Source organism: Elephas maximus, chromosome 22 (assembly GCF_024166365.1).
Source record: "Elephas maximus indicus isolate mEleMax1 chromosome 22, mEleMax1 primary haplotype, whole genome shotgun sequence".
Lineage (NCBI taxonomy): Eukaryota > Metazoa > Chordata > Mammalia > Proboscidea > Elephantidae > Elephas > Elephas maximus.
In genome coordinates this window covers 32,596,737-32,618,530 of record NC_064840.1, presented here as the reverse complement: position 1 = coordinate 32,618,530, position 21,794 = coordinate 32,596,737, and the positions used below count along the sequence as shown (strand labels likewise).

General features: G+C 41.7%; 1 protein-coding gene across 4 annotated transcripts in view; it reads left to right on the top strand.

Annotated features, from left to right (window-relative positions):
- The window catches only part of LOC126066134 (protein HIRA), a 115,664-nt gene that overhangs the window by 51,964 nt on the left and 41,906 nt on the right, over positions 1-21,794 (top strand). For all 4 annotated transcript variants that reach the window (XM_049867028.1, XM_049867025.1, XM_049867026.1 and 1 more), the window contains 5 exons: positions 584-697; positions 7,336-7,406; positions 8,039-8,144; positions 10,247-10,453; positions 11,370-11,455. In XM_049867028.1, the coding sequence (XP_049722985.1) occupies positions 584-697; positions 7,336-7,406; positions 8,039-8,144; positions 10,247-10,453; positions 11,370-11,455 (584 nt within the window). The remainder of the gene's footprint in view (positions 1-583; positions 698-7,335; positions 7,407-8,038; positions 8,145-10,246; positions 10,454-11,369; positions 11,456-21,794) is intronic.

Below are 21,794 nucleotides of genomic sequence, written 5' to 3'. Positions count from 1 at the left end.
AACCTGTGCAAAACGACCCCCAGGTTACACTGGAGGCAGCTCCTTGGGCTGATAAGCAAGTCATTGTGATCCCACAGCTCGTGCTGACAGCTGTTTGAGAGACAGTTAAAACTGTAAACAAACGAAATGAAGGGAGTAGGGATTAAATGAATCACACCTCTCCTGACAGACCTCTTGGCCACTCTTAGGAGGTGGAGAGTGTGCACGCCTTCACCCCGGAAGCCCCTTTGCAGGCTCAGCTTCAACCAGGTCCTAGAGCTGGTTCTACCCAGCAGCACAAGTGCAGAGGGCCCATCCCATTGGCCTGGCTGCTGGTCCCAGAAATGGAGAGCTGGTAGTGCACACTTCACCGCTTACTCATTTGATGACTCTGAGCGTGTTTTTTATCTCTCTGATCCTCCATTTCATCATCAAGGAAATGCCTCCTAAGGTTGTTGTGAAAATGAAATGTGCGCTTTGTGCCTGGTGCTCAGAATATCCATGTGATACTCCCACCCGTGGGCTGGGGTTTGGTATGTTTCTGATATTTGGACATGGGATACATCCTTGATTCATTATTTTAACACTTGTTACTTGGCTTTAGAAATTCAACCCCAAAATCTTCAAAAAGAAGCAGAAGAATGGAAGTTCTGCGAAGCCCAGCTGCCCATACTGTTGCTGTGCCGTGGGCAGCAAGGACCGCTCGCTCTCTGTCTGGGTGAGCCCCCACCATGAGCTTTAGCTGCGGGGGTGGGGAGGTGTGGGAGGGCTGGATGAAGGTAGCAGAGTCTGGAAGATAGGAGAAACATACTGCTTTTGGTCTCTCCCGTCTTCCGTCCTGGTCTCTAAGGGTCAGCTCCTCCTTGGAAGCCTGCAGGCCCTTTCATTACCCAAGAAGGAAGTGGTGGAGCTTGGGCCTGGGCCCAGCCTGTGTGCTCGTGCCCCTCAGGTGCCTGAGGCCCAGCCAGGAGAGGACTCCCTGATGCCCAGTGCTTAGCAGCTCTTGTGTCTGAAGTTGGGGAATGCTTTGGGGGGGGGGGGGGTATAGTTGGCATGTTGTGTTTGCTTCCTTTAAAAAAAATCTTCATATCAACATGTAACATCCATGAAGTACATTCATCTTAAATGTACAGCTCGGTGAGTTTCTGTATATTTATGCCAGCATAACCACCATCCCATAATGCTCCTTTTTGTCCCATCCCAGTCAAGACCTCATCGCCCCATTGAGGCAGCCGCTCTAGCAATTTCTGTCACCATCCATGAGTTTTGCATGACCTTGAACTTCGTATAAATGGAGTCCATGCCATATTTACTTTTTCGTATCTTGGTTTTCTTTCGTTCTGGATGTTTTTGACATTCATCTATATTGATGCATTTAACAGTAGTATATTCTTTATTCCGACTCAACGGCAGTGGGTTTATATTCTTTATTATTGCTGTGTAGTGTTCCCCTATGTGAATATACCATCATTTGTTTACACACTGTCCTGTAATAGACATCGGTGTTGTTCCTGATTTGAGATACCATGACTAAAGCTGATATGAGCATTATTGTAGAAGTCTATAAGTCTTTTTCTAGACTTACGTTTTAATTTCTTTTGAGTACATACCTAGAAGTGAAATACTAAAATTAAAAAAAAAAAAAAAAAAGCCAGTACTAAGTGTTGGCAAGAATATTGTTAGTTGAAACTAATACATCGATGGGCATTTAAACTGGTACAAGCACTTTGGAAAAGTGGCAGTTTATACTAAAGCTAAACGTTGTTATTGTTAGGTGCAGCTGAGTCGGTTCTGACTCATAGCAACCCTGTGTATGATAGAACAAAACACCGCCCAGTCCTGTGCCAGATTTGAGCCCATTGTTATAACCACTGTGTCAGTCCATCTTGTTGAAGGTTTTCGTCTTTTTCACTGACCCACTACTTTACCAAGCATGATGTCCTTCTCCAGGGACTAGTTCCTCCTGATAACATGTCCAAAGTACATGAGACGAAGTCCTGCCATCTGCGTTTCTAAGGAGCATTCTGGCTGTACTTCTTCCAAGACCCAGAAAAACCCAGTGCCGTCGAGTCGGTTCCGACTCATAGCGACCCTATAGGACAGAATAGAACTGCCCCGTAGGGTTTCAAAGGAGCGCCTGGCGGATTCGAACTGCCGACCCTTTGGTTAGCAGCCTTACCACTTAACCACTATGCCACCAGGGTTTCCTCTTCCAAGACAGAGTTGTTAATTCTTCTGGCAGTCCATGGTATAGTCTGTTGTTCACCAGCACCATAATTCAAAGGCATCAGTTCTTCTCTGGTCTTCCTTATTCGTTGTCCAACTTTCACATGTATGTGAAAAAAAAAAAAAATGTGAGGGAATTGAAAATACGACTTGGGTCAGGTGCATCCTAGTCCTCAAAGTGACATCTTGTTTTTTTTTTTTTTTTCACACTTTAAAGAGATCTTTTGCAGCATATTGGCCCAGTGCAATATGTCATTTGATTTCTTGACTGCTTCTTCCCTGGGTGTTGATTATGGATCCGAGTAAAATATCTTTGACAACTTCATTATTTTCTCCATTTACCATGATGTTTCTTATTGGTCCAGTTGTGAGGATTTTTGTTTTCTTAATACTGAGGTGTAATCCATACTGAAGCTTGTAGTCTTTGATCTTCATCAGTAAGTGCTTCAAGTCCTCTTCACTTTAAGCAAGCAAGGTAGTGTCATCTGCATATTGCAGGTTGTTAATAAGTCTTCCTCCTGATGTCATGTCCTTCTTCATGTAGTCCAGCTTTTCCAATTATTTGCTCAGTATATAGATGGAGTAAGTACGGTAAAAGGATACAGCTTTGATACACACTTTTCCTGGTATTAAACTATTCAGTGTCCCCTTGTGTTTGAATGACTGCTTCTTGGTCTAGGTCAAGCACAGTTAAGTGTTCTGGAATTCTCATTCTTCATAGTGTTATCCATATTTGTTATGATCCACACAGTCAAATGCCTTTGCATAGTCAAGAAAACACAGATAAACATCTCTCTGGTATTCTCTGCTTTCAGCCAAGATCTATCTGACATCACCGATGATATCCCTCACTCCATGTTTTCTTCTGAATTTGGCCTGAATTTCTGGCAGTTGCCTGTCGATGTATTGCTGCAAAGTTTTACTTGCATGCGATATTGATGATATTGTTTGATAATTTCCACGCTCTGTGGATCACCTTTCTTTGGAATGGGCACAAGTATGGATCTCTTCCAGTTGGTTGGCCAGGTAACTGTCTTCCAAATTTCTTGGTATAAACAAGGAGTGCTTTCAGCTTTGCATCCATTTATTGGAACATCTCAATTGGTATTCTTTTAATTCCTAGAGCCTTGTTTTTTGCCCGTGCCTTCAGTGCAGCTTGGACTTCTCCCTTTAATGTCATTGGTTCTTGATCATATGCTACCTCCTGAAATGGTTGAACGTCGACCAATTCTTTTTGGTACAGTGATTCTGTGTATTCTTTCCATCTTCTTTCGATGCTTCCTTTGTTGTTCAATATATGCCCATAGAATCCTTCAGTATTGCAACTTGAGGGTTTAATTTTCTTTTCAGTCCTTTCCGCTTGAGAAATGCCAAGCATCATCTTCCGTTTTGGTTTTCTAACTCCAAGTTTTGCACATTTCAGTATGATACTTTGTCTTCTTGAGCAGCCCTTTGAAATCTTGTGTTCAGCTGTTTTACTTCATTTCTTCCATTTGCTTTAGCTACTCTCCATTCAAGAGCATGTTTGAGAGTCTCTTCTGACGTCCATTTTGGTCATTTTTTTTTTCCTGTCTTTTGAATGACCTTTTGCTTTCTTCGTGTGTGATGTTCTTGATGTCATTCCACAACTCGTCTGGTCTTCGGTCATTAGGGTTCCTTGTATCAAATCTGTTCTTGAGATTGTCTCTAAACTTAGGTGAGATATACTCTAGGTCATACTTTGGCTCTCATGGACTACTTGTAACATTATTCAGCTTCAGCTTGAACTTGCATATGAGCGATTGATGGTCTGTTCCACAGTCTGCCTCTGACCTTGTTCTGTCTGATGATATCAAGCTTCTCCATCGTTTCTTTCCACAGATATTGTCAATTTGATTCCTGTATATTCCAATAGGTGAGGTCCACGTGTATAGTTGCCATTTATGTTGTTGAAAAAAGGTATTTGCAATGAATAAGTCATTGGTCTTGTAAAATTCTATCATGCCTCTTCTGGCGTCATTTCTATTACCAAGGCCATATTTTCCAACTACTGATCCTTCTTTGTTTCCAACTTTTACATTCTGGTTACTCGTAATTTTCAGTGCATCTTGATTGCACGTTTGATCCATTTCAAACTTCAGAAGTTGGTAAAAATCTTCTGTTTCTTCATCTTCAGCATTAGTGGTTGGTGTGTAAATTTGAATAACAGTTTTATTATCTGGTCTCATAAACGTATGGCTATTATCCTATGTCTGATAGCATTGTACTACAGGATAGATGTAGAGATTTTTTTTCAATGATGAGTGCAACACCATTCCTCTTCAATGTGTCATTGCTGGCATAGTAGACCATATGATTGTCCAATTCAAAATGTCCAATACCAGTCCATTTCAGCTCACTAATGACTAGGATAGCAATCTTCATGCATTCCATTTCATTTTTGACAACTTCTGATTTTCCTAGATTCATACTTCATACCTTCCATGTTCCAGTTATTATTGAATGTTTTCAGGTGTTTCTTCTCATTTTGAATTGTGAGATATCAGCAATTGAAGGTCCTGAAAGCTTGACCCCATCCACGTCATTAAAGTTGAGCCTACTTTGAGGAAGCAATTCTTCTGTATCGTATTTTCAGTGCCTTCCAGCCTCGGGCTCATCTTCCAGCAATATATCAGGCAATATTCTGCTGTTATTCATAACATTTTCCCTGGCCAGTTTTTTTTTAGAAGTAGATCACCAGGTCCTTCTTCCTAGTCTGTCTTGGTCTGGAAGTTCCACTGAAATCTGTCCACCGTGGGTGACCCTGCTGGTATCTGAAATAGTGGTGACTTGGCTTCGAGCAACACAGCAACAGGGAAGCCACCACAATACAGCAAGCTAACAGACAAATGGTGGAAGCTAAACCATTTGACAGACAAATGGTGGAAGCTAGTCCCTCTAGCATCTGTATAACCAAGATAAATAGGTGCTTATTGACACAAAAAAAGGCATGCAGAATGTTCCTAGTGTTTACTTCTTCACATAGTTAGTTGGTACCTCCATTAATTTGTCCATTTTTAACCTATTAAAAAAAAAAAAAAAAAAACTGAACCTGTTGCCATTGAGTCAATTCCAACTCATAGCGACCCTATTAGGATGGAGTAGAACTGCCCCATAGAGTTTCCAGGGAGGGCCTCATAAGTTCAAACTGCTGACCTTTTGGTTAGCAGCCATAGCACTTAACCACTGTGCCAGCAGGGTTTCCATTTAACCTATCAGGCAGCACTATTGTGGATAAGGCTTCGAGTCTTGTGTTCCTCACTAGATGGTAACCCCTGAGAGGAAGAGCTACACCTCAAATTCAGTGCCTTCCATGTAGCAGGTTTTCAGTAAATATTCGTGATAGGTTCATGGGTGAGAACCGAAGGATAAGAACTGTGACTGTTTCTAAGTTATCGATCTTTGACTCAACTACAGTGTTTGAGAATCTGACAGGTAAACTGCCTAAAGGAATCAGTTACATTGGTAACAACCGTCTCTTAGTCCAGAAGAGTTCTTAAGTGCCTCCTTGCTAGGGGCTGGTGTTCTATCAAATGAAAGGGCCTCAGATTGTTGAGGTTACAAACACGGGGAAGAGACCTCTGTACAGGTAGTGTGGAAGGTGGCTATACCTGGGGCCCTGGGATCGCAGACTGCTATTGTTGATGACATTCCTGGCCATGTCCTGTAGACTCTTGGTACATCTTTGCACCAACTGATTTAAAGTTTGATAAACCAAGGTACGCACATTTAAAAAAAACCTTTAAAAAATTTCAATTTCCCCATAAGCATTGTGGATTTGAAGTCATGGATTCGAAGGTTATCCTGTGGCTGTGGTTTTTACATTCGTTTGATATAGAATAGTCTGCTGCTGTGTACATTTTGATTTTTCAGGCCCAAGATCATTTAATACCTGTTCTGGAACCAGGATTATAGTACCATCATGGGCAGTTCAGGGTGTGTTCTACCTTTGATTCAGGAACCCAAAGCTCCATTCATGGTGCTTTGATCAAATCATTGCCGACTATGGTGCTTGTGTTTCTTGGAATGGTGAGGTCAGGTGGCCACATGGGTCCTGGATTTCTGAGAGGTCTATAGGCATGTTTATGGGAGAGAGAGATAGGCATCTTGGGAGGGGCATTATTCTTATGGATTCCGTGTAGCACAGACTCCAGCCCTCTCCTCCAGGTTGTGGTTGCTGTAGCTCCTCCCCCTGCGCAAGCAGGCTCAGGCTGCTGGTGGGCAGGAGAGTCAACAGCACACAGTGGGAGCCCAAAAGAAGTATGTTCCCTGCCACCCACCCCACTGTCCCCTTGCTCAGGACCTGTCTACAGGGTAGTCAGACACTTGGTGTAGGAGAGCTAGATGTCTGCTATAACTGAGGACCTGGAGACTGCATACAGTCCAACATTTGTGACCAGGTGATGATTGTAGATGGTGACTATTCAGTAATCAAAAAAGGATTTTTACACAATATTTAATGTATGCTTGTTATGTATTAGATGGAAAAGTAAGCACAACCATGTGCCAGATTTTAAAGAATAAAATAAATATTTACATAAAATAGAATAAGATAGACCAGAAGAAAATAATTCATTGAAATGTTACTAGCAGTTTACTTTGAGTTTGGGTTAAGGGTATTTTATACTGATTTTATATGTTTATATACTACCTGTGCACCCTTTGTAGAATAAGCATGACTTAGTTACATAGTTAAACTGAGCCTTGGAGTAATGTGTACCAGAACTCCCTGGTCCCTGAGATGTTCTGGGTTCTCTCAGTGGCTTTTCCTCCCCCTGCTGATAGATTCTCTCTGAGCTCTACCCATGGGCTGGTCCTCTGCTCGGGCCACAGCCCTTCCAGAACCCCTTTCCCCTCTGCTTTCTGCTGATTGTCCATGTATAAGGCCATCTCCCCTGTGATCCTGAGGCAGGGGCCACTCTGGTATGCATATTTTGGACAGGGTTTGATTTTCACACTTCAGAATCGCAGCAGCTATTTGAATAGAGTTGAATATGCCCTGTTTGTCAGCAGGAACACTGACCGAGTCTTCCATGACTGGCAGTGTTGATGGGACTGAGCAGATGAAAAGGTTTTTTCAGTCATTAACGTTTGCTGCTTCTTTCCTTTTAGCTCACATGTCTGAAACGGCCTCTGGTTGTCATCCATGAGCTGTTTGACAAATCCATCATGGATATTTCCTGGTAAGATGGATTCTTGCTATGCTGCATAAGCTGAGAAAGGAGAAGCCATACCTTGGAACACAAGGGAGGATGTGATCAGGGTCAGTGGCCAGCAGGCCCTCTCCAGTTATCACAACTGGAGCAGGCCTCACGGGTGCTGTTGGCACCGAATTCAGGAGTTGACAGTTCTGTGCCTGCTCTTGTGAGAATGTTTGCTACAGCGCTCCACGCTCCTTATAGGATTTGCCACTGGAGAATGTCTGGGGTTTGTCTGAGTGAAGAGGAATGATGTGACCCCTGTGGGGTTCCACTTCACTGTCGTTACATTAACCACATTAACATAGGTTTGGGGGCATGTTTTCTGTTTCTCAGTGACCTTATTTAGGTGCATACTTCTTCAAGTTATTTTTGAAATGGTTTCAAAAATAAGACAAAAAAGAAATTCCTAGAAAACCTGGTGAAAGATACTTCATACACATGATTAGAACTAAAGGACACCAAGGCCCTCTGGGAGGCGATTGTCCCACCTTAAGCCACAGAAGGGAACCAGTGGTTTCCAGCATCTACCTAGAGTACTGCCTCACAATCCTCACTAAGGCTGGGCGTCTGTCCCAGGTACTTGCTCCCAGGCTGCTGATAGTCATCTCTTCCAGGACTCTGAATGGACTGGGCATTCTGGTGTGTTCCATGGATGGCTCTGTGGCATTCCTAGACTTCTCCCAGGATGAGCTTGGAGACCCCCTGAGCGAGGAGGAGAAGGTAGGAGAAGGGTGCATCGCTGGCTGGTGGTCCTGGGTGTTGCTGTGCTCCAGGGCCACAAATATAACCATAATGGCTCTGAGTGGTGCCTTTGACTGGACCTTCTTCTTGTGAGATACAGAGACGTTGTTTTCTAAAGAGGTATTGGGTGTTTGCCTTTTATAGATGGTAATCCTTATCTTTACAAAATAGATTAATTTAAAAATGAATCCCCATTCCTATGGGAAACAAAGTCTGAAATTCAGAATAAAGTTTCTTTGGGCGTGTCCTCTTGTGCTGATAATAGGCTACACACTAGGAGCTTTCATCTGGGAGGGAGCTGGAGTGACTTCCCAAGGGTCCTGCACATGTCACTTTCTGTACTGACATAGTTGCCAGGAAGCAGCAGGTACAATAGAAATATTTATCATTTCTTAGCACTTACTGTATGTCAGGCTCTGAGCTATGCATTTTTCATATATTATCTGGTTTAAATCACACAAAAACACTTCAAGACATGGCTCATTACCCGTTTCATCCATGAGATAACTAAGCCTTGAAAAATGTCCAGATCCTTGGCCAAGACCATTTGTGCCTCTCAGGTTCGAGGATAGAAGCGTGGATATGAACCCAGGCCTGCTGCCTTTGGACCAGGCCCCCTCTGTGCAGGGCAGTGTGATCTATGGGCCCTTCTTCAAGGGCTTCTGGGAAGGCTCTGCTTTACTTACCGTAGACTTAGAACCCTGCCGTTCCTGTAAAAGGATCTTTGACAGCTTTTAGTGGAATGTGCTCACTGGTCTGAAATGTATCCTGTGAATGTCTAGTGGAGGTAGGCAGCTCTCCCCTTAGTGATACTATTGCTTGTCAGCACTCCCTCTTAAGCTACTGTGCGGCTCCTCTTTCTGAGACATAAACCCCTCAGGGGCAGGGCTCTGCCTTTTACTGCATGCCCATACCTAAACAGGGCCTGGCACCTAGTTAGTCATTTTTCACTGAAGAGTGAGTGTCTCAGTGGCCTCAGTTCTTCTTTCTACTTTGTCACCATCATGCTAATAACCTGAGTTTGCTGTGTACCCGCCCATTGGAGAGTCACAGTGGGAGCCTGTGGAATAACCCCATCTCATTTACCCTTTCCCAGTGACAGGCAGGGACACCGTGTTTGAGGAACGCTAGGGAAACATTGCCAAACTGAATTCTGGCTGGAGATTCAGGGGGTGAATGTGGAAGAGAGGGAACAGGAGCCAACCTGGCAAGAGGGCAGTTCTTGGCCACATTTAGGCATACCAGGCCCTTCAGGATCAGGTCCCAAGACACCTCCTGGACCACCACCCTCTCCATTAAGCATCCTCTGGTAAGGCAGTGCCCTGTGAACCACAATCCCTGCTCCTAGGCAGAATACCACATTGGTCATTTGCATACCCTGTATGAGTCTCCCCTCACCCTTCTTTATGAGTGTCCATAATTATGGTGTGCTGGGGACGCTGTCTCTGCCCTCCTGGGTTTCTTGTGCAGCTTGTTGTGGCATAGGACTAATGAGACCTGGGAAGATGGAAGAGAGGGACTCTGCTCAGAAGGATTGGTATATGGAGGTGGGAAAGCTCCAGGGGAGGGTTTCCCATAGCTCTGCGGTACCTAAGCTAAGCTATTAGAGATACTGTTAGCAACTCCACGGGGACCTACCTCCATGTGGGGCTGATGTCTGAAGACAAGAGCAGAGAAAGCAAACCCTTGGTCTCAATATTTGATTTCCAAAGAGTATCTGGGTTGCTTGGAGTGATTTAAGAGCCTTAAAACAGTGATTTGAGCATCATAGTTTCATTTCAGCAAATGTTTATTTCCATTTGTTCTCTGTCAGGCCGTGTGGTAGGTGTTCTCTTGTCAGTTATCTCACTCACTTTCATCCCCACCTGTAGAAACACAGAGGGTATAAACATGTAGTGAAAGATTAGAGTTACCTAATCAGTTAGAAGCAGAATAAGTTGGAGGCAGCAAAGAGCTGGCATCCAGGGCTCTGGGTCATCTGCCCAGGTCCCTTTCTGCTGTCAGCCAGGAGAGGCTACATCAGCAGTATTGGGTGTTGCCGCTTACACCTGGCTTCTTGTACCTCTCTCTGCTTCCTCCAGAGCCGCATTCATCAGTCCACCTACGGAAAGAGCTTGGCCATCATGACTGAGGCCCAGCTCTCCACAGCCGTCATTGAAAACCCTGAAATGCTCAAGTATCAGCGGAGGCAGCAGCAGCAGCTGGATCAAAAGAGTGCGGCAGCCAGAGAGACAGGCTCAGCCACCTCAGTTGCAGTCAACGGGGAGAGTTTGGAGGACATCAGGAAGGTGAGAGCTTGGCCTGGTGGCGCTGAGGACACAGGAACATGCTCAGACACAGGGAGGGAAGAGGGACACAGTGAGGGGAACAGTGTGAGGCACAGGCATTCAGGACAGAATGTGACAGTGGGTGATGAGGTGCTTCTGTACTGAGCTTGGCACAGGACCCAGACGTAAGCCAGCTTGTGGCCAGTTGTCCCCATTGCCCTCAGCTTCATGATTCATTAATGGGGCCTTAAGCACCTTTGTCCAAAGCCTCCCTGTCCTAGAGGAGGTCATCTCCTGTAGGAACTTCTGATTGAACCTCACCCATTGGCCTTTCTAAGAAATGCCACTGGGCTTCAGGCTCTTCATCTGTGTTAGACATTGGGCTTCTCTGGAAGCCCATGGTTCACTAGGGGATGGGGTCGGAGGTGTTGGGATTACCTCCAGGAGCTTGTGTAAGTTGACAAACCTCTCCTAAGTGATTCAGACATAATGTGTGATTAAGAACTCTGCTTGTAAGCCTTCAGTGGAGGAGAGGACTCTGTGACTAAAGAAAACTTGAAAATTACTTCCTAGAGATAAGAATATGACTCAAGGGTGTAGTTCTCATTCCTGGAGTTTCCCCACCGAACCCCATGGCTGTTGGGCAGGGGTGGCCAGCTGGCGTGGGCTTACTGCTCTGGTAACCTGGCCAGGCCGGAGGTACTGATGATGCGGAGGGAGTTACCTGAGGGGTTTAACTGGGAGCTTCCTCGTGTAGGAAATTGAGCACGTACCCTGATAAAAAATTCTTGTTCTTTGATGGGGTGGCTTAGTTTAGTTGTCCCAAAAAGGCCCAGGAAGGGAAGTTAGAATGTGTTTCCTAGAAGACTTACTTTTTGATACTTAAGAAATAGTTGGCAGAAAACTTCCATTCATTTATGTTACTCTACCCTGCCAGAATCTTTTAAAGAAGCAAGTTGAGACTCGGACGGCAGATGGTCGGAGAAGAATCACGCCTCTCTGCATAGCACAGCTGGACACCGGGTATTCATGCATTCACCAGGCTTTCTGTGGCCTTGTCTGGGGAGGTCTTCCTTTCTCCTTTTGCCAGTTAGTGGTTTCATATTCAAGGTCTTCACAGGTTCTTGGGCCCTTCTGACTCATAGAATATAAAAGTGAGATTCCACCAGCCTCAAACCCACATGCTCATCACATAGTTTTTATACACACTTCACTTGTGCTGAAGGGCTGATGAGGAAATCTGAGGCCAGGGTGAAAGGCCAGTGGGGCATCTTCTCAGGTCAGTGTCCTCCATGCTCCAGCCATGCTTGTTCGTGGGAGCATGAGAAGACACACTAGGTAAAGAGGTCAGACTTTTTTTTCTTTTGTAACTTTGTTTCTGATTATAAAGGTAATAATACACTTTGTTGAAAATTTAGAAAATAGTAAAAGCTCAAAGAACAAACATTACCAGCTTTTCAAATACAATCACTATTAACAGTGTTACTTCTAGTCTATTTTCTATGAATATTTGTGTGTATGTGTAAGTATAAAATAGGGTTATACTTGATGTGTTGTAACCTGCTTTTCCCTCACTTACTGTATCCTGACCCTTCACCCATTCTAATAAATAGTCTTCTGAAGATTGGCTTGCTGATTATCCAGACTTCCATCCTGTGAATGCACCAGGACTTATTTAACCAGCCCCTTGACTGTGGACTTAGGGCTTGTGTCCAGGTTTTCATGATTATAAGTGAATTGGGATAATTCCTAGGAGCGGAATTGCTGGTTGAAGTATAGGGCTCTGAGACACATTTCCCACCAGGGGTGGGGAACTGGGAGTGGGGGTGGAGAGGGGGCAGTGGCCACATCCACTATTTGCTGTTGTCTCAACATCTAGAGTCAAGCTTTTGTGTTGTTCTCCCCCAAAAAGAGGTATGTTGATTCAAAGTAAATAAGGCCGTGCGTGAAAGAAGAAATAGGCACCTAGTATCAAGATCATTCACGCTGGGTGTTATAATCATTGAGCTGACGTGCTCAGGGCATCCAGAGTGCTTTGTGAAGACGATGCTCACTAGTTCTCTGCACTATGCTTTTTCCATCCAGAAGTTTTTCTGATTCTTCTTAAAGTTTGGTGAGACCTCCAATCATACATGTGTCGGTCAGACCTTGTCATGTTAGGTGTGTGGACACTGAGGCCTTGGAGGGCAGAGACCTGACTGGGTGGGGCTAGAACTAGGCCTCCTGATTCCTTTGAGAGCAGTGATTTTCTTTTGATAAAGCCTTTTTCCACTTGGAACCCTTTGGGAGTAATGCCACCTACTTTTTATTGGGACCGAATGAGACCAATCAAGTGAATGTGTTTTGAATACTGCTGGGCCTAAGGGAGCAAGGGGCATGGAGGTGGTAGTGGTAGTCACACTTTTGTTCTCTTTGTGAGGAGGCAGAGGAGAAAAGTGGCTTCCTACATGGACTTAGAGCCAGCTTTCTGCCCATAGGGTGCATATTTTGGACAGCAGAACTTGATTCCTTTGGTCTTAAAGGCTTTTTCACCTTCCAGCTTGCCTTGTTAAAACAAGTAGCAACAGAATAGATAAATTGTTAGCTTAGCCAGTCAAGAAAAGAAATAGCACAAATATTCCAGTAGAAATAACTAGGAAATAACTACAGATAAAAAATAATAAGAGACTTCTTTGCTGAACTCTATGCAAATTTTAAAATGAATGATTTTTTTAAGAAAAATAAAGTCACCAAAATAAGAACATCAGTATAGATGATTTGTTATAGAAGAAATAGAAGACGCTGTCAAAGAGTTAACCCCACCAAGGCCACCAGACTAAGAAGGCTTCACAGGGGAATCCTAACACATTTTTAAGTAATAGAAAGCTCTAATACTACTTAAAATGTTCTAGTGCATAGAGAAAGAAGGGAAGCTTACAAATTCTGTTTATGAAATGAATATAATATTTATATAAAAACATGGTAAAGATTGAACATAATAAATTCCAGATCAATCTCACTTCTGAGTATCAATGTAAAACTCGCAAATAGTAGCAAACAGAGCCTCATAGCACAGTAACAGACTGGTACACCATGATCAAATAAGGTTTATTTCGTGAAAGCAAGGAGGTTCAAATTTTGGGAAGTATTTAATTCTACAAGTAATTAATCAAAAAAAGAAATTATATAATTACCTCCATAGACGCTGAAAGGCATCTAAATAAAATTCAGCATCATTCTTGATTTGAAACCTAATTAAATGGAGTTGATCGCTATCTTATTTCAAATTAAATTCAAGAACTAAATAAATGTCTACTTTTGTGACTATAATTTAACATTAAAAATTTTTTTTTATCGTGCTTTAAGTGAAAGTTTACAAATCAAGTCAGTCTCTCATACAAAAATTTACTTTACGCCTTAATTGCTCTCCCCCTGATGAAACAGCCCTCTCCTTCCCTCGACTCTCTTTTCGTGTCCATTCCGCCAGCTTCTAACCCCCTCTTCCATCTCATCTCCCCTCCAGATAGGAGATGCCAACATAGTCTCAAGTGTCTACTTGATCCAAGAAGCTCATTCTTCACCAGCATCTTTTTCTGTCTAGTCCAATCCCTGTCTGAAGAGTTGGCTTTGGGAATGGTTCCTGTCCTGGGCTAACAGGAGGTCCGCGGGCCATGACCACTGGGGTCCTTCTAGTCTCGGACCATTAAGTCTAGTCTTCTTAGGAGAATTTGGGGTCTGCATCCCACTGCTCTCCTGTTCCCTCAGGGGTTCTCTGTTGTGTTGCCTGTCAGGGCAGTCATCAGTTATAGCCAGGCACCCTCTAGTTCTTCTGGTCCCAGGATGATGTACTCGCTGGTTTATGTGGCCTTTTCTGTCTTTTGGGCTCGTGAGTACTTTGTGTCCTTGATGTTCATTCTCCTTTGCTCCAGGTGGGTTGAGACCATTGATGCATCTTAGATGGCTGCTTGCTAGCGTTTAAGACCCCAGACGCCACTCTCCAAAGTGGCATGAAGAATGTTTTCTTAATAGATTTTATTATGCTGATTGACTTGGATGTCCCCTGAAACCATGGTCCCCAAACCTCCGCCCCTGCAACACTGGCTGTTGAAGCATTCAGTTTATTCAGGAAACTTCTTTGCTTTTGGTTTAGTCCAGTTGTGCTGACCTCTCCTGCATTGTGTATTGTCTTTCCCTTCACCTAAAATAGTTCTAATCTACTATCAAATTAGAGAAAACTGCTCTCCCTCCTTCCCTCCCTCCCCCTTCTCATAACCATCAAAGAACATTTTCTTCTCTGTTTAACCTGTTTCTGGAGTTCTTATAATAGTGGTCTTATATAGTATTTGTCCTTTTGCAACTGAATAATTTCACTCAGCATAATACCTTCCAGATTCCACCATGTTAGGAAATGTTTCACAGATTCCTCGCTGTTCTTTATCTATGCGTAGTATTCCATTGTGTGAATATACCATAATTTCTTTATCCATTCATCCACTGATGGGCACCTTGGTTGCTTCCATCTTTTTGCTATTGTAAACAGTGCTGCAGTGAACATGGGTGTGCATATATCTGTTCGTGTAAAGGCTCTTATTTCTCTAGGATATATTCCAGGGAGTGGGATTGCTGGATCATATGGTGGTTCTATTTCTAACTTTTTAAGGAAGTGCCAAATCAATTTCCAAAGTGGTTGTACCATTTTACATTCCCACCAGCAGTGTAGAAGTGTTGCAGACTCTCCAAAACCTCCCCAACATTTATTATTTTGAGTTTTTGGGATTAATGCCAGCCTTGTTGGGGTGAGATGGAATCTCATTGTAGTTTTGATTTGCATTTCTCTAATGGCTTATGATTATGAATATTTCCTTATATATCTGTTAGCTACCTGAATGTCTTCTTTAGTGAAGTGTCTGTTCATATCTTTATGCCCATTTATTAATTGGGTTGTCTTTTAGTAGTTGAGCTTTTGCAGTATCACGTAGATTTTAGAGATCAGGCGCTGATCAGAAATGTCATAGCTAAAAACTTTTTCCCCGTCTGTAGGTAATCTTTTTACTCTTTTGGTGAAGTCTTTGGATGAGCATAGGTGTTTGATTTTTAGGAGCTCCGAGTTATCTAGTTTTTATTCTGCATTGTTAGTAATGTTTTGTATACTGTTTATGCCATGTATTAGGGCTCCTAACGTTGTCGCTATTTTTTCTTCCATGATCTTTATTGTTTTAGATTTTATATTTAGGTCTTTGATCCATTTTGAGTTAGTTTTTGTGCATGGCGTGAGGTACGAGTCTTGTTTCATTTTTTTGCAGATGGATATCCAGTTATGCCAGCACCATTTGTTAAAAAGACTGTCTTTTCCCCATTTAACTGTTTTGGGGCCTTTGTCAAATATTAACTGGTCATATGTGGATGGATTTATGTCTGGATTCTCAATTCTGTTCCATTGGTCCATGTATCTGTTGTTGTACCAGTACCAGGCTGTTTTGACTCCTGTGACGGTATAATAGGTTCTAAAATCAGGTAGAATGAGGCCTCCCACTTTGTTCTTCTTTTTGAGTAATGCTTTACTTATCCGGGGCCTCTTTCCCTTCCATATGAAGTTGTAATTTGTTTCTCCATGTCATTAAAAAATGTTGTTGGAATTTGGATCAGAATTGCGATTTTTCTATAGATGGCTTTAGGTAGAATAGACGTTTTTACAATGTTAAGTCTTCCTACCTGTGTGTAAGGCATGTTTTTCTACTTACGTAGGTCTCTTTTGGTTTCTTGCAGTAGTGTCTTGTAGTTTTCTATGTATAGGTTTTTTACATCTCTGGTAAGATTTATTCCTAAGTATTTTACCTTCTTGGGGGCTACTGTAAATGATTTATTGATTTGGTGATTTCCTCTTCGATGTTCTTTTGGTTGGTGTAGAGACATCCAACTGATTTTTTTATGCTTATCTTGTATCCTGATACTCTGCTGAACTATTTGTTTCAGTAGTTTTCTTGAGGATTCTTTAGGGTTTTCTGTGTATAAGATCATGTCATCTACAAATAGAAATACTCTTACTTCTTCCTTGCCAATCTGGATGCCCTTTATTTCTTTATCTAGCCTAATTGCTCTGGCTAGAACCTCCAGCACAATGTTGAATAAAAGTGGTGATAAAGGGCATCCTTTTCTAGTTGCTGATCTCAAGGGGAATGGTTTCAGGCTTTCTGCATGTAGGATGATGTTGGCTATTGGCTTTGTATAAGTGCCCTTTATTATGTTGAGGAATTTTCCTTCTATTGCTATTTTGGTGGGAGTTTTTATCCTGAATGGGTGTTGCACTTTGTCAAATGCCTTTTCTGCATCAATTGATAAAATCATGTGATTCTTTTCTTTTGTTTTATTTATATGATGGATTACATTAGTTGTTTTTCTAATGTTGAACCATCCCTGCATACCTGGTATGAATCCCACTTGGTCGTGGTGAATTATTTTTTTGATAATGTTGTTGAATTCTGTTGCCTAGAATTTTGTTGAGGATTTTTGCATCCTAAGTTCATGAGGGGTATAGGTCTGAAAAAAAATTTTTTTTTTTTGGTGGTATCTTTACCAGGTTTTGGTATCAGGGATATGCTGGCTTCATAGAATGAGTTTGGGAGTATTCCATCCTTTTCTATGCTTTGAAATACCTTTAGAAGTAGTGGTGTTAACTGTTCTCTAAACGTTTGGTAGAACTCTGCAGTGAAGCCATCTGGGCCAGGGCTTTTTTTTTTTTAATAATTTTTATTGAGCTTTAAGTGAATGTTTACAAATCAAGTCAGTCTGTCACATATAAGCTTATATACACCTTACTCCATACTCCCACTTACTCTCCCTTCTAATGAGTCAGCCTTTCCAGTCTCTCCTTTCATGACAATTTTGCCAATTCTAACCCTCTCTACCCTCCCTCCAGACAGGAGATGCCAACACAGTCTCAAGTGTCCACCTGATACAAGTAGCTCACTCTTCATCAGCATCTCTCTCCAACCCATTGTCCGGTCCCTTCCATGTCTGATGAGTTGTCTTCAGGAATGGTTCCTGTCCTGGGCCAACAGAAGGTTTGAGGACCATGACCACTGGGATTCCTCTAGTCTCAGTCAGACCATTAAGTCTGGTCTTTTTTATGAGAATTTGGGGTCTGCATCCCACTGATCTCCTGCTCCCTCAGGGGTTCTCTGTTGTGCTCCCTGTCAGGGCAGTCATCAGCTGTGGCCGGGCACCATCTAGTTCTTCTGGTCTCAGGATGATGTAAGCCTCTGGTTCATGTGGCCCTTTCTATCTCTTGGGCTCATAGTTATCGTGTGACCTTGGTGTTCTTCATTCTCCTTTGATCTAGGTGGGTTGAGACCAATTGATGCATCTTAGATGGCCGCTTGTTAGCATTTAAGACCCCAGACCCCACATTTCAAAGTGGGATGCAGAATATTTTCATAATAGAATTATTTTGCCAATTGACTTAGAAGTCCCCTTAAGCCATAGTCCCCAGACCCCCGCCCTTGCTCTGCTGACCTTTGAAGCATTCAGTTTATCCCAGAAACTTCTTTGCTTTTGGTCCAGTCCAGTTGAGCTGACTTTCCGTGTATTGAGTATTGTCCTTCCCTTCACCTAAAGTAGTTCTTATCTACTAACTAATCAGTAAATAACCCTCTCCCACCCCTCTCGCTCCCCACCTCGTAACCACAAAAGTATGTGTTCTTCTCAGTTTATACTGTTTTTCAAGATCTTATAATAGTGGTCTTATACAATATTTGTCCTTTTGCCTCTGACTAATTTCACTCAGCATAGTGCCTTCCAGGCTCCTCCATGTTATGAAATGTTTCACAGATTCTTCACTGTTCTTTATCGATGCGTAGTATTCCATTGTGTGAATATACCACAATTTATTTAACCATTCATCTGTTGATGGACACCTTGGTTGCTTCCAGCTTTTTGCTGTTGTAAACAGTGCTGCAAGAAACATAGTTATGCATATATCTGTTCGTGTGAAGGCTCTTATTTCTCTAGGGTATATTCCTAGGAGAGGGATTTCTGGGTTGTATGGTAGTTCTAACTTTTTAAGAAAACGCCAGATGGATTTCCAAAGTGGTTGTACCGGTTTACATTCCCACCAGCAGTGTATAAGAGTTCCAATCTCTTGGCAGCCTCTCCAACATTTATTATTTTGTGTTTTTTGGATTAATGCCAGCGTTGTTGGAGTGAAATGGAATCTCATCGTAGTTTTAATTTCCATTTCTCCAATGGCTAATGATCGAGAGCATTTTCTCATGTATCTGTTAGCTGCCTGAATATCGTCTTTAGTGAAGTGCGTGTTCATATCCTTTGCCCACTTCTTGACTGGGTTGTTTGTCTTTTTGTGGTTGAGTTTTAACAGAATCATATAGATTTTAGAGATCAGGTGCTGGTCGGAGATGTCATAGCTGAAAATTTTTTCCCAATCTGTAGGTGGTCTTTTTACTCTTTTGGTGAAGTCTTTAGATGAGCACAGGTGTTTGATTTTTAGGGGCTCCCAGTTATCTGGTTTCTCTTCGTCATTTTTGGTAATGTTTTGTATTCTGTTTCTGCCTTGTATTAGGGCTCCTAAGGTTGTCCCTATTTTTTCTTCCATGATCTTTATCGTTTTAGTCTTTATGTTTAGGTCTTTGATCCACTCGGAGTTAGTTTTTGTGCATGGTGTGAGGTATGGGTCCTGTTTCATTTGTTTGCAAATGGATATCCAGTTATGCCAGCACCATTTGTTAAAAAGACTATCTTTTCCCCAATTAACTGACACTGGGCCTTTGTCAAATATCAGCTGCTCATATGTGGATGGATTTATATCTGGGTTCTCAATTCTGTTCCACTGGTCTGTGTGTCTGTTGTTGTACCAGTACCAGGCTGTTTTGACTACTGTGGCTGTATAATAGGTTGTAAAATCAGGTAGAGTGACACCTCCCACTTTCTTCTTCTTTTTCAGTAATGCTTTACTTATCCGAGGCTTCTTTCCCTTCCATATGAAGTTGGTAATTTGTTTCTCCATCACATTAAAAAATGTCATTGGAATTTGGATCAGAAGTGCATTGTATGTATAGATGGCTTTTGGTAGAATAGACATTTTTACTGTGTTAGGTCTTCGTATCCATGAGCAAGGTATGTTTTTCCACTTAAGTAGGTCCTTTTTAGTTTCTCGTAGTAGTACTTTGTACTTTTATTTGTATAGGTCTTTTACATCTTTGGTAAGATTTGTTCCTAAGTATTTTATCTTCTTGGGGACTACTGTGAATGGTATTGATTTGGTGATTTCCTCTTCGATGTTCTTTTTGTTGATGTAGAGGAATCCAAGTGATTTTTGTATGTTTATCTTATAACCTGAGACTCTGCCAAACTCTTCTATTAGTTTCAGTAGTTTTTTGGAGGATTTCTTAGGGTTTTCTGTGTATAAGATCATGTCATCTGCAAATAGAGATAATTTTACTTCCTCCTTGCCAATCCAGATGCCCTTTATTTCTTTGTCTAGCCTAATTGCTCTGGTTAGGACCTCTAGCACAATATTGAATAAGAGCGGTGACAAAGGGCATCCTTGTCTGGTTCCCGTTCTCAAGGGAAATGCTTTCAGGCTCTCTCCATTTAGAGTGATTTTGGCTGTTGGCTTTGTATAGATGCCCTTTATTGTGTTGAGGAATTTTCCTTCAATTCCTATATTGCTGAGAGTTTTTATCATGAATGGGTGTTGGACTTTGTCAGATGCATTTTCTGCATCAATTGATAAGATCATGTCATTTTTGTCTTTTGTTTTATTTAGATGGTGGATTACATTAATGGTTTTTCTAATATTAAACCAGCCTTGCATACCTGGTAGAAATCCCACTTGGTCGTGGTGGATTATTTTTTTTGATATGTTGTTGAATTCTGTTGGCTAGAATTTTGTTGAGGATTTTTGCATCTATGTTCATGAGGGATATAGGTCTGTAATTTTCTTTTTTTGTGATGTCTTTACCTGGTTTTGGTATCAGGGAGATGGTGGCTTCATAGAATGAGTTAGGTAGTATTCCGTCATTTTCTATGCTTTGAAATACCTTTAGTAGTAGTGGGGGTAACTCTTCTCTGAAAGTTTGGTAGAACTCTGCAGTAAAGCCATCCGGGCCAGGGCTTTTTTTTGTTGGGAATTTTTTGATTACCTATTCAATCTCTTTTTTTGTTATGGGGTCTATTTAGTTGTTCTACTTCTGATTGTGTTAGTTTAGGTAGGTAGTGTTTTTCTAGGAATTCATCCATTTCTTCTAGGTTTGCAAATTTGTTAGAGTTCAATTTTTCGTAATAATCTGATATGATTCTTTTAATTTCAGTTGGGTCTGTTGTGATGTGGCCCATCTCGTTTCTTATTTGGGTTATTTGTTTCCTTTCCTGTATTTCTTTAGTCAGTCTGGCCAATGGTTTATCAATTTTGTTAATTTTTTCAAACAACCAGCTTTTGGCTTTGTTAATTCTTTCAATTGTTTTTCTGTTCTCAAATTCATTGAGTTTACTTCTGATTTTTATTATTTGTTTTCTTCTGGTGCCTGATGGTGGTGCCTGATGGATTCTTTTGTTGCTCACTTTCTATTGGTTCAAGTTGTAGGGACAGTTCTCTGATTCTGGCTCTTTCTTCTTCTTGTATGTGTGCATTTATCGATATAAATTGACCTCTGAGCACTGCTTTTGCTGTGTCCCAGAGGTTTTGATAGGAAGTATTTTCATTCTCGTTGCATTCTATGAATTTCTTTATTCCGTCCTTAATGTCTTCTATAACCCAGTCTTTTTTCAGCAGGGTATTGTTCAGTTTCTAAGTATTGGATTTCTTTTCCCTAATTTTTCTGTTATTGATTTCCACTTTTATAGCCTTGTGGTCTGAGAAGATGCTTTGTGATATTTCGATGTTTTGGATTCTGCAAAGGTTTGTTTTATGACCTAATATGTGGTCTATTCTAGAGAATGTTCCATGTGTGCTAGAAAAAAAAGTATACTTTGCAGCTGTTGGGTGGAGTGTTCTGTATAAGTCAATGAGGTCAAGTTGGTTGATTGTAGCAATTAGGTCTTCCGTGTCTCTATTGAGCTTCTTACTGGATGTCCTGTCCTTCTCTGAAAGTGGTGTGTTGAAGTCTCCTACTATAATTGTGAAGGTGTCTATCTCACTTTTCAGTTCTGATAAAGTTTGTTTTATGTATCTTGCAGCCCTATCATTGGGTGCATAAATACTTAATATGTTTATATCTTCCTCGTCAATTGTTCCTTTTATTATTATGTAGTGTCCTTCTTTATCCTTTGTGTTGGATTTAAGTTTAAAGTCTATTTCGTCAGAAATTAATAGTGCTACTCCTGATCTTTTTTGTTTATTGTTTGCTTGATATATTTTTTTTCCATCCTT